General features: G+C 41.8%; 1 protein-coding gene across 5 annotated transcripts in view; it reads right to left on the bottom strand.

The window, feature by feature from the left end:
* Window positions 1-13,157, bottom strand: part of carmil3 (capping protein regulator and myosin 1 linker 3) — a 150,951-nt gene that overhangs the window by 68,476 nt on the left and 69,318 nt on the right. For all 5 annotated transcript variants that reach the window (XM_047368548.1, XM_047368545.1, XM_047368546.1 and 2 more), the window contains exon 14: window positions 11,627-11,704. In XM_047368548.1, coding sequence (XP_047224504.1) covers window positions 11,627-11,704 — 78 coding nt within the window. The remainder of the gene's footprint in view (window positions 1-11,626; window positions 11,705-13,157) is intronic.

The raw sequence follows: 13,157 nt of genomic DNA, 5'->3' as shown, positions 1-13,157 counted from the left end.
GGCAACACAGCAATGTCATTGCCCAAACTAGAAATATAGCAAAATTAGGTCAGGTATTTACACACTAGCCTGAAATACTCTGCGTTACACCAAATGATTAATACCCCTGGCATATTTAGGTTACAAATTTCTTTATATTTGTCATGATGTAGGGTTGTTTGGTTTTTGGTTTCAGGGTTTTTCCTTATGTATTTCACTGTTCAAGTTTTGAATCATGTTTCTGTTTATTTTCCTGGTCATGCTTTTGTTTTGTCGTCTTGTTCATGTTTTGTCAAGTTTGGTTTTCGGATCTGGTTATGCTTTTGCTTCATGTTTTTCTAGTTTGTGTTCAAGAGTCCAGTCACATTTTGCTCTGTTAATTAAGTTTATTCAGTTTACCTGCTTCAAGTTAATCTGTTTCCTTACTCAACCTGGTTTTCACGCCATATATTCACACCTGTTCTGTTAGTCTTCGTGGAAACATCTTTCACTCTCATGCTCATGTCTTGTTCTAAAACCAAGTCTTGTTTTTTTGATCATGCCATGCCTGTCTTGCCTGCCCGTTTGTTTTGTTCCTGCCTCCTGTAGTGAGTGAGTTTTTGTTATTAAATCTTTTTTACTTACCACCACGCTGCCTGCTCGTCTGCATTGTGGGGTCCAATTCCAAGTAAACCATGACAGAACCGTGACAGTATGTTTCCACCAGACAAGGACCTCGCGGAGGAGCATCAGGCTAGCTCCATTGACCTCTTTACTTTCCTGTCTCGGGAGGCGGAGAAGTCGTTGCGCCGTTCTGCGGGGCTGTCGGTGTCGGCTTATGATGGAACCAGGTTGGCGATTCCAGTTCCGGGGACTGGTCCTCTTCGTCGCCGTTCTCCGCCTCCTCCCCTGTTTGTGCACTCTGGTCCGGCAGTGAGACCCATGTCCTCCTCCCGCTGCAAGAAACGCCGACGTGCAGTGGTTCCGGAGGTGGTTTCCCTGCCAGCTGACGTGAGGGCTGCAGCAAGTAAGCCCGCATCTTCGTCTGCCACAGCACTGTCTCCCAGGCTTGCTGCACCTCCGCCCATGCCGTCTGCGCTCGATCCAGCCCGGAGTTCTGGGGCAACACCTGCCGAGCTAGAGCAGAGCTTGAGGTTCACTGCTAGCCAAATCAAGATCCTCAGGACGACAGGTCTCCTGTATTCCTCTCCTGAGGATAAGGCAGATTGAGATGGAGTATGAAGCGGCAGTAAGCGGCTGTTTTACTGCCATCCTCCATCATCCACGTCAAGTCTCCAGGAAGCTGCTGCAGAGCAGCCCACGCCAGGACTCCAGGGAGCTGCTGCTGCTGCAGAGCAGCCCACGTCAGGTCCACAGCCTGACACCCCACAGCCTCGGCCTGACTCCAGGCCAGACACCCCACAGCCTCGGCCTGACTCCAGGCCAGACACCCCACAGCCTCGGCCTGACTCCAGGCCAGACACCCCACAGCCTCGGCCTGACTCCAGGCCAGACACCCCACAGCCTCGGCCTGACTCCAGGCCAGACACCCCACAGCCTCGGCCTAACTCCAGGCCAGACACCCCACAGCCTCGGCCTGACTCCAGGCCAGACACCCCACAGCCTCGGCCTGACTCCAGGCCTCTGCTCACGCCACTGAGGGTCCGGCTGACGCCTCGGCTCCTGCTCACGTCACTGAGGGTCCGGTCGACGCCTCAGCTCCTGCTCACGTCACGGAGGGTCCGGTCGACGCCTCAGCTCCTGCTCACGTCACGGAGGGTCCGGTCGACGCCTCAGCTCCTGCTCAAGTCACGGAGGATCCCGTCGATGCCTCAGCTCCTGTTCCTAGTCTGCAGGAGTCTGCCTGGTCGCCCGCCCGAACTCTGTGCCTGCTCGAGACGACCTCCTGATCACCTGCCTGAACTCTGTGCCTGCTCGAGACGACCTCCTGATCACCTGCCTGAACTCTGTGCCTGCTCGGGACGACCTCCTGGTCGCCCGCCCGAACTCTGTGCCTGCTCGAGACGACCTCCTGATCACCTGCCCGAACTCTGTGCCTGCTCGGGACGACCTCCTGATCACCCGCCGGAACTCTGTGCCTGCTCGAGACGACCTCCTGATCACCCGCCGGAACTCTGTGCCTGCTCGGGACGACCTCCTGATCACCCGCCGGAACTCTGTGCCTGCTCGGGACGACCTCCTGATCACCCGCCGGAACTCTGTGCCTGCTCGGGACGACCTCCTGGTCGCCCGCCTGAACTCTGTTTTTGTTTGTGGCCCTCCTACTGAGACCCCCACCGCCCGCCCTGGTCGGGTTGTTTTCTTTTTGTTTGGACTGTTGTGGGCGTCTGGTATCCGCCCTCAAGGGGGGTTCTGTCATGATGTAGGGTTGTTTGGTTTTAGGTTTCGGGGCGTTTCCTTATGTTTTTCACTGTTCAAGTTTTGAATCATGTTTCTGTTTATTTTCCTGGTTATGCTTTTGTTGTTTACTTACCATCATGCTGCCTGCTCGTCTGCATTGTGGGGTCCAATTCCAAGTTAACCGTGACAGAACCGTGACAATATTTAACCAAAACGTTTGTTTATGACAGGATCTGAGGCAGGAATTCTCACAAGATGATAAAATAAAAGTAGAATCCAAAGAAAAAAGAATTGAAAAATCTTTATTAGCATTACAACAATAAAACCTTCTTATAATTGCTGAGCAGCTTTTTCTATGTTTCCACTGGAAATGTAATGATTTATCTTTGGTGATCAGCTCCAAGTCTTTCAGGTTGGAAGGCCTCATTGCCATCACCCTAACCTTTAGGTCCCTTCACACATTCTTTAGATTCAAGTCTGGACCCTGGCTGGGCTGTTCCGAAACTTTATTACTTCAAGTAAGAAGGAGTATGTTAACAAAATAAAAAAATATATTTCAAACCCAAATCTGTGAATAGTTATAGTGTTTCCAATTTTTTTCATTACTGTACTTTACTAAGCTGAAAACAAAAACTAAGCGATCATCATAAAACTAAAATAACTGCAAGCAGTAGAAAACACTTTCAAAATTCAACCATGCCATTTGAATTCAACCAATTCTTTATTGTCTGCTGACCTTATTCAGGCCGGCCAAGAAAGGACCACATGTGGTCCAGGGGCCAGAAAATGCCCAGGTCTGCTCTTAGTGTCCATGGGTTAAAGAAACAGATTAATTTTAGGCCTACAGCTAGTCAGAGCTCAGCCCAGATAGAAGTGTGCTTATATCTTCTCAGTCTCAAATGTGTCACAGTTGTTTATGTGATAGCTATTCAGTAAAACTTTTCAAACTGCATCACATTTGACTTCAGGTAATTATTTAAACAAAAGTTTAAAATAGGGGTGTACAAAATACTATTCAGTACCTTTCAGCACTTTCCGTTAGTTGGTTTACAAAGGCTTGTTGGGTTGGCTGACAACATTCGGTTATAAAAGGCATTGGAGACAAGGCTATTTTATTTGTATAACACCATTCATATACCACCGTAAGAATCACTGTATCATAGTTTTAATTGCAAATCATCTAATTCGAGCATCACTGTGGTTTAAGGGTTTTATGAAACAGCATTCGCATGAACCACTTTCACGTTTTTGAGATTGAAGTTGTTCAACCATGGCAGTATGGAAGCAAATCATTACCATATTTCAAATGAAAAAGCATTTTCAGAAATGCTTTTTCATTTTAAGAATGTGGCTGCATTGTTTGACTCATAAATGAAATTAGTAATCAATAATCCTATTTGCATTTTAATTTTCTTCTTTAAGACTGCTCATTCTTTCACTTAATTAAAATGAAAAATAAAAAGACATTCAAGATTTATTTTTCAAAATGTATCCCAGCAAATACAGGTCCTTCTCAAAAAATTAGCATATTGTGATAAAGTTCATTATTTTCCATAATGTTATGATGAAAATTTAACATTCATATATTTTAGATTCATTGCACACTAACTGAAATATTTCAGGTCTTTTATTGTCTTAATACAGATGATTTTGGCATACAGCTCATGAAAACCCAAAATTCCTATCTCACAAAATTAGCATATCATTAAAAGGGTCTCTAAACGAGCTATGAACCTAATCATCTGAATCAACGAGTTAACTCTAAACACCTGCAAAAGATTCCTGAGGCCTTTAAAACTTCCAGCCTGGTTCATCACTCAAAACCCCAATCATGGGTAAGACTGCCGACCTGACTGCTGTCCAGAAGGCCACTATTGACACCCTCAAGCAAGAGGGTAAGACACAGAAAGAAATTTCTGAACGAATAGGCTGTTCCCAGAGTGCTGTATCAAGGCACCTCAGTGGGAAGTCTGTGGTAAGGAAAAAGTGTGGCAGAAAACGCTGCACAACGAGAAGAGGTGACCGGACCCTGAGGAAGATTGTGGAGAAGGGCCGATTCTAGACCTTTGGGGACCTGCGGAAGCAGTGGACTGAGTCTGGAGTAGAAACATCCAGAGCCACCGTGCACAGGCGTGTGCAGGAAATGGGCTACAGGTGCCGCATTCCCCAGGTCAAGCCACTTTTGAACCAGAAACAGCGGCAGAAGCGCCTGACCTGGGCTACAGAGAAGCAGCACTGGACTGTTGCTCAGTGGTCCAAAGTACTTTTTTCGGATGAAAGCAAATTCTGCATGTCATTCGGAAATCAAGGTGCCAGAGTCTGGAGGAAGACTGGGGAGAAGGAAATGCCAAAATGCCAGAAGTCCAGTGTCAAGTACCCACAGTCAGTGATGGTCTGGGGTGCCATGTCAGCTGCTGGTGTTGGTCCACTGTGTTTTATCAAGGGCAGGGTCAATGCAGCTAGCTATCAGGAGATTTTGGAGCACTTCATGCTTCCATCTGCTGAAAAGCTTTATGGAGATGAAGATTTCATTTTTCAGCACGACCTGGCACCTGCTCACAGTGCCAAAACCACTGGTAAATGGTTTACTGACCATGGTATCACTGTGCTCAATTGGCCTGCCAACTCTCCTGACCTGAACCCCATAGAGAATCTGTGGGATATTGGGAAGAGAACGTTGAGAGACTCAAGACCCAACACTCTGGATGAGCTAAAGGCCGCTATCGAAGCATCCAGGGCCTCCATAAGACCTCAGCAGTGCCACAGGCTGATTGCCTCCATGTCACGCTGCATTGAAGCAGTCATTTCTGCAAAAGGATTCCCGACCAAGTATTGAGTGCATAACTGTACATGATTATTTGAAGGTTGACATTTTTTGTATTAAAAACACTTTTCTTTTATTGGTCGGATGAAATATGCTAATTTTGGGGCAGTTCTGCCTGCCACTGCCACAAATTGAGTTCGGTCCTGCTGCAATTCAGTCAATTTCTCGGCACGTTTGCAATGTAATGCAATGCAGACGTGCACAGCGCCCCCTACCGAACAAGATGGGTAGCTCGGTCAGCAGGGAGCTGAGGAAGAGCGGCAGCTGACGTCACTCTGCTGCGCCCGCCGCTCGGAATGCTTTTTCGTTTTCGAGTTCTGGGCAGTACTTTGCGGGCAGACCACGAAAACGAAAAAGCAATGTCTGCTTTTTTTTCTTTTTGATTATGGCATAAAATGTGCAGTCGTGAAGAAGAAAATGCAAATGCAAATAGGATGATTGACTACAAATTTTATTAATGGGTCAAATAATGCAGCCACATTCTTAAAATGAAAAGGCATTTCTGGAAATGCCTTTTCATTTTCAAATTTTACATTTGAAATTGAATTTTGGTGTCTATTTGCTGGGGTACATTTTGAAAAATAAATCTCAAATGTCTTTTTATTTTTCATTTTAATTAAGTGAAAGAATGAGCAGTCTTGAAGAAGAAAATTTAAATGCAAATAGGATTATTGATTAGTAATTTCATTTATGAGTCAAACAATGCAGCCACATTCTTAAAATGAAAAAGCATTTCTGAAAATGCTTTTTCATATGAAATATGGTAACGATTTGCTTCCATATGGCAGATGCCTGATTTGTCTGCTCCACTCTGACAAGTTGTTAGCTGCTAATCTGTTATCAGTTTAATTGAACTAGAAGACACTTAGGGAAATATCCACTGCAATGAGGTTGCAGAATATCAGGAAATATTTCTTGTGATACTATTGCTGAAAATTGGAAAACTGATTGCAGTAAAGCTTGATTTCTTTAATCTTACACAATATTCTCACTGTGAGTTTTAGCATCTAAGCTGTAAAAGCAATACATCAGGGCATTAAGGGCAGTGAAAAGTTCATCCAACTCACAGTGAAGAGTGGTGGCATTGACTAAATATTTTCAGTTTTTGACCATTTTCCTAAACGGTGACGGAAAAATCTGAAGGCCATCTGTCATGTTGACAGATTGCAATACACAAGCCTGACCACTTGGTGGCGAGTTAGCATATTATTTAGCCGTTTCCTCCCGCTGAAGTGGCGCTTGTAATTCCAGTCTCCAGAACAATATCAAGACTGCCACAAGAAGTTGTCTGTTCGAGGCAAAATTCCAAACTTCATGACAAAAGCCTTTGCAGTAATACCACGTGAAACATTTGATTACGCACAAGCGGGTCTGCAGTTAAGGTCCCTACGGAACAGGAGGTTGTTGTAAAAACTGTGAGCTCAGGCCACAGCAGGTGATCTGTTCATATTTAAATGCAATCATTTAATTTCATTGTTTATACATAGTTACTGGAACCACAGTCAGTGGAGAAAAAGCTGAATGTATTCATTCGGTTGATGTGGATTCTCGGTTCAGCTTGTTCTGACTGAATATTAATTCAAATGAATGGAAAAAAATGCTGTTGAATGTTTAATTATTTAAAAAAATAAAGTCACGGGTACAAATAGAATATGACAGGATTCTTTTGACACTGACAGTCAAAATTACAGACGAGAAAGTCTAGCGCAACCCGTGGTAGAACGTGAATGCCTGACACTTGAAATATAATATGCAACCACATATTGCATCCAAGCGGTCCTTTGCAGGTTCGGTATCCCACACAGTAATAATGCGATTAAGATTGTTATTTGATATATTGTGCAGCTCTACATCGCAGGTAAGATAATTACTCCTCATAACACCACACTACTTCAAAAAGTCTGAGCTATACTTTTAGGCTACAATCCAGGAATCACTTAATTTTGTTCATTCTCAGTGTTTTAAAGCAATATTGCTTAAAAAAAAAGATTAAATCAGTCAGTTGAATTGGGTCTCAGGTTTAATTGTTCCACACAGTGTTAAAACACTACTCATTCAGATTGATTAAAAGAATTAACAGCTATTTAAATTAAGGACACACTGTTGGAGATTTAACTTATTTTCCCAAAGTATTTTCATATTCTTATCCATTAAAAGGTTAATGCCGCCCAGCTCCAGCATCCAGTGTTCCTACCGATCAGACAATGTGCGTATGGAAAGTGCTCATCTGTCAGATAGCTATAATAATTCCCGCCAGAGGGACCAAATGGGCAATAAGAAGTGTAATTGTATAGCACTGAATCAAAGTCGAGCCCATACCAGGAAAAACTTTATTAACTACTGTTTTTCAATGTGTTATCGTATGTATTCATCAAATGTTAAGTTTTACATGAAAAAGGGGAGATGTCCTCAGAGACCCTTAAATTAAGTATGCTGAGCCACATTCATTTTCTGTGCCTACAGTGCATGATCAATGTAAAACCATAATGCTATTCTCCATCTATCAATGGGCATATTAAATCAAGCGTTCCTCCTGTGAGGGTTTGGCCAGCTTTAAATAAAAAGCTTTAGAGTGATAAAGTAAAGGAACTGGAAGCCAATTACTCTTACAATAAAACAACCCAAATGCGTTTTGTTGGACTCAAGATCACATCAAACGTTTGAAAAACGGAGCCTCTCATCTTTAGTGAGAGGTTAAGCTATCGGACCGGCTCAGTTATTTCCTGACAACGTGATCCATCACACAGTTTGACTAATCAACCATCGTCTCAACATCTGTGCAGATTCAAATCAGAAACTTTTCAATAATTCAATTTAACATCCTAACATCAAAAAAAGAGTCTCCACGGGACGGCTCAAGGATAGACTAAATTAAAATGAAAGACGGGACGAGTGCATCCCAGCGAGAACACTGTGCCCTCTGAGTTGTAAGTGAATTTGAGAAGTTATCCCAAAAGCAGAACAGATTCAAAAAACAAAATGTATGCTCCATATTAAATGAAGATTGGTTTCTCAGTGTGGGCCATTTCTCTGTGTAGCAGATTCCTGCTTTACATTTTTTTTCTTCTAATGTGGTGTTTAAACTGCTCAGGAAGGTGAAGTGCAGCAGGAGAAGAAAACAAACAAACCACAGGAAATTAGAAACCTTGGAGCAGATAAAGCATTAGAACTATTTCCTTAAGTGAAAGTAGAAAATCCATCAGAAAGAAAAGTCACAGCTCAAGAACCTGTTTAGGTGAGAAGACAACTTGTTGCTATCCAGGTTACTTATACGGTTGGTAAAATAAGTTTTGAGCATAGCGGTGTTTAAATATTTCTAATGGAGCAACTGGCATAACATTCATATCAGATGTCAGCAACAACCCTAGTAATCCACACGTACAAAAGAATGAAGTAAATTAGTCCACAAATGCAATAACTATTAAGCAAATTTGAATGACACAAGGAATTAGTATTCAACACAGTAGCAGAAATTTATTAAGTACTTTGTGGAAAAGCCTTTCTTAATATAAATGCATTGCTCAGGTGTGATTTTGACCCATTCTTCCACACATTATGTCCAGGGATATATATATATATATATATATATATATATATATATATTCTTACAGTTTTATTTGTTCTTCAGATTATGGCCTTTCATAGTTATTTTTCTTATGCTTGTTGATGTCAGGTCTTTTCCTTACTAGTTTATTAAATTGTATTTTAGTGTTCTAATCAATCTAGAGTTAATTTCTTGTTAGATTTCTGTTACTGCCCTGGACTCCCTTCTTCAGTTGTTCTGCATTCTTCCTGCTACAGATGCTCCACATTTCATCTGATTAGCTCTTCTGGTTTATCTGTCATTTCTCCACCCTGACTCTGTATTTAAAGTCTCTGGTTTCATTGTTTACTACTGCATTCTATTGTTTACCTGCCCGTTCCATGCCTGCCTTAACATCTATGCTCCGTGTCCTGTTTTCTCCAAAGTTACCTGTTCAGTTATCAATAAACGTTTCAATTCACCATGCGGGTCCCAAGCTCCTTTTTGTATTTTGGTCCTCCTGTAAGAAACCACCACTTTATGACATTCACTGGCTTGTTCAATTCTTCTGTAGAAAGCAAGCTTCAGTATGCTTTTTCTTCAGCGGTGGAGTCTTACTCAGTGAATGTGCAAGGATGCCCTTGCGGCTGAGTGCATTACTTAAAAAACTGTACAGGCTGTTACTACCTCTTTCTGAAGCTCTTTTGTGAGAGTTCCTTAGATATATGGCAGCTCTTTAGATTATTTTGATTCCTCTGTCAGAAACTGTCTGAGGGGCACCGAGACATTGCTGATTTTTGTGGACAAGTTCTTTCCAATTCCAGCTTATGGCTCTTTGCAACAGTAAGAATGTTTGTAAAGCTATCTTTCCTTTCATCAGTCATACCACTCTATGCAACATTTTGGGAGTAAGGTACCTTTTTATGGGCCATCTGTTAACATAAAACCACTTGATACTGATTTTCACATAGCAGCAGGAATGCTTTCATATTTCCGCTGGTTTCTTGGCTTTCTATTTCTTTTTGCCGATATCTGGTGTGAATTCCATGATAGTGGCCTCATTTGGAAAAAATAAGCAGTTCATTCCTCATTTTGCCTGTATCTATGTAGCTGTTCTTCAGTCGTGGCTCATTACCATTGAGTTTGCAGTCTGGTATATGTAAGAAATTCTCTCTGATTTATTTATTTATTTATACAAACCAATTGTCCCAAGAAGAATTTTCTATATTCGTATTTCCAGCACGGTACACATGCATTAGCAACCCTGGTAAAGAGGTGTGAAAATGAGTAAAATGCAGTGAGTTTTAGAGATTTGTTTTCCTCCCTTCTCCTTCTCTCTTCTTTCTGTAATGGAAAGGTAATCATGGATCCTCATCCAGCCTTGCTTGTCAACGTTCCTAGTTAATTTTTTTTTTATTAAGTGCTATGATTCGACAACTTTAGGTGAGTACTAGGGTTATAAGATCATCTTGTGGCACAAGATATTGTGATAATGCAGGCTTTTGTCCACTGGGAATTGTGTGTCCTCAGCTTTAGTTTTACGGCAGAAGTAAAAAAAAAAACAAATACCTTTTAAAAAGTGAAACGTTTCCTTTTTAGTCCACAAAATGTTCATCCAAAAGTCTTAGAGATCATCAAGACTGGGTTCTTTTTACTTTCTTAGGTTTTGTTATCATGAACACCGACCTTAACTGAGGCAACTGAGAAGTGCAGAGCATTAAATGTTGTTCTGGGTCCTTTTGAGAATTCCTGGATGAGTCATAAATGCACAATTGAAATAGTTTTGGTAGGCCTCGGCTGCTCCATGTCATGTCTGTTAGCATTTAACAGTTTTCACTAGGGTTTGCTGGAATCCCAAAACCTACCTCATGTTGTGAGTCAGGTTCTATTTAAGTGAGGTCTTAGTTCAGCAGGTTTGGCAGTAATCAGGCCTGGGAGTTGAAAGTGAAACTATATCAAGCTTTCTAAAAAATGTCATTAATCATATTTAGTTTATGATTTAACAAAAGGGGAAATTTTGTTTTGGGGCCAGAAAGTTTTTTTCACTTTCAATTACTATATTAAAATGTTTTTTTGTGTTTACTCAGGTTATCTTCGTCTGATATTAAAATTAGTTTGAAATCTAAAACATTTAAGTGTGACAAAAAAGCCAAAACATTTTTCAAAGCACTGCTGCTTGGGTTTATGACCACCACACCAGCAAACATGTCCGATTATACACATCTGTAGCAGACACCGATATTGAACCTCCCTGCAAGCAAAGAACCAGAAACATCTGTCTTCATTACCCAACCTTAATAGATCCGCCTGTGCTATGTGCCATTAGCATTAACACAGGACTCATAAAACAAAAACAAAGAAAGCATGAACAATGAATGTGACCTCCTAAACAGACATTGAGACATTTTTCCCACCCCACAATATCTTCAAAAATAAGGAAGACACCAAAAACATACCGACTCCTGCTTTATGATCCTATTTTTCATGTACTTTTACAGTGATGCAATTTGAAAGGCCTTATCAGCAGTGACACATGGAGGTAGACACATTCACAACCAGTTACTGAACTCTTCTCAGAACACCCTCACAGCCTGTCAGCTGTTGGCCAATCTGCTAACGGGGTGAGATGCTGTTGGCACACATATAGTAAGCTTAGACGCAAAAACAACAACTTCGTCTCTTCGCTTTAGAGATGAAGACAATATAAAGAACACTATGAGTTTCATACCAGATGTCTGTATAATTCATAGGCGGCTACAGATTACTGTTACAGTGCCTCCTTGGAGATTTCACTGTGCACAGAACAGCTCTATAACCGAGTCAGCTGAGGTTTTGCATGATGGGCTATTCGCATTCAGGACAGTAGCCTGCTCCCTTGTCTTGGCCTGAATCCAATTTTGAAGATTAAATCAGACAGCTATAGGTGGACAGAGACAGTAAAAGAAGAAGAGAATACAAACCAAGTCCACGGTGCAGTCTGTCCCTGACAGGTCCAAATGGACCAGGCAATTGGGCTGGGCCAAGAACAAGTAAAGGTTCTGCATAAAAACACAAATGAATTGTCTTTGTTATTCAGGCAATGGATATGTGGAAAATTTAAAAGAAAAGCAAAGTGTTTCCACACTGTTATGTACAGTGTGGCAATTGAGATGTGCATCTTTGTGTTCATCTATCACGTAAAATTCCAAGAAAATACACTGAAGATTATGCTTATAACAGAATTACATCATTTTAAATTGGAATAAAGTGTGGCATGCATTCAGTCCCGGTTACTCTTAGATCCTTAAATACAATCCACTGCAACTAAATGTCATTAGAAGTGACTACATTAGTAAACAGAGTCTACATGTGTTTAAGTCCATCTGTTCTGTGAAGGCCTCTAGGTTTGTTCGAGAACCAATAGTACCATCAGGACCAAGAAACACAGCAGACAGGGCAGGCAGAAAGCTGTGGAGAAGTTTAAAGCAGGTTTAGGTTATAAAATGATATCCCAGCCTTTGAACATCTCACAGAGCACAGTTCAATCTATCATCTGAAAACAGCAACTGCAACAGCAACTGCAAACCAACCAAGACATGACAGTCATCCTAAATTGGAAGTCCATGGAAGTAGAGCATTAATCAGAGAAGTAGCTAAGAAGCTATTGGTAAGTCTGGAGGAGCTGCAAAGAGCAACAGCTTGGGAGGGAGAATCTTTTCAAAGGACAACTATTAGTCCTTTACGCTACAAATGCAGTGTCCACGGAAGAGTGGCAAGAAAGAAGCCATTGCTGAACAAAGGTCTTAAGGTGTCCCTGTTTACATTTAGCCAAAAGCCATTTAGGAGACACAGCAAATAGCTGGAAGAAGATGCTCTCATTGGACACCAAAATTGAACTTTCTTGCCCACATGCAAAACACTTTGTGAGGGGAAAGAGAAACACCCCACATCACACTAAACACATAATTAACAAGATGAAATATGGTGGCAGCATCATGCTGCAGGGATGGCCCTCTCTAGCATGGACAGGGAAGCTGGCTAGCATTAATTGGAAAATGGGTGGAGCTAAACACAGAAATATCCTGAAAACAAACATCTTAGATGTTGCAAAATAATTTACACCAGGGTGTAGGATCACCTTCCAGCAGAACAACGGCACTAAACCTTTGGCCAGAGCTACAATGGACTGGTTTAGATGAAAATATATCCATGTCTTAGAGTGGCCCAATCAAAGTCCATAACCTAAATTCAAATAAGATTATGGGGCAAAACTTGAAAACTGATGCTCACAGAAATTCCCCACTCAGTCTACCTGAGGCTAAGCTATTCTGCAACAAAGAATGGGCAAAAACGTCTCGAAGTGTGCAAAGCCTGCCTGGCCAAAAAAAAAATGTCACACGCTCTAATATTTCATTAGACCGCCTTCAGCTTTGATTACGGCACGCATTCGCTGTGGCATTGTTTCGATAAGGTTCTGTAATGTCAAGATTTATTTACACCCAGTGTTGCATT

The sequence above is a fragment of the Girardinichthys multiradiatus genome, chromosome 6 (assembly GCF_021462225.1).
Source record: "Girardinichthys multiradiatus isolate DD_20200921_A chromosome 6, DD_fGirMul_XY1, whole genome shotgun sequence".
In the NCBI taxonomy this organism is placed as follows: domain Eukaryota; kingdom Metazoa; phylum Chordata; class Actinopteri; order Cyprinodontiformes; family Goodeidae; genus Girardinichthys; species Girardinichthys multiradiatus.
The sequence above is the reverse complement of the archived record's forward strand: the minus strand, read 5'-3'. Positions and strand labels throughout refer to the sequence as shown.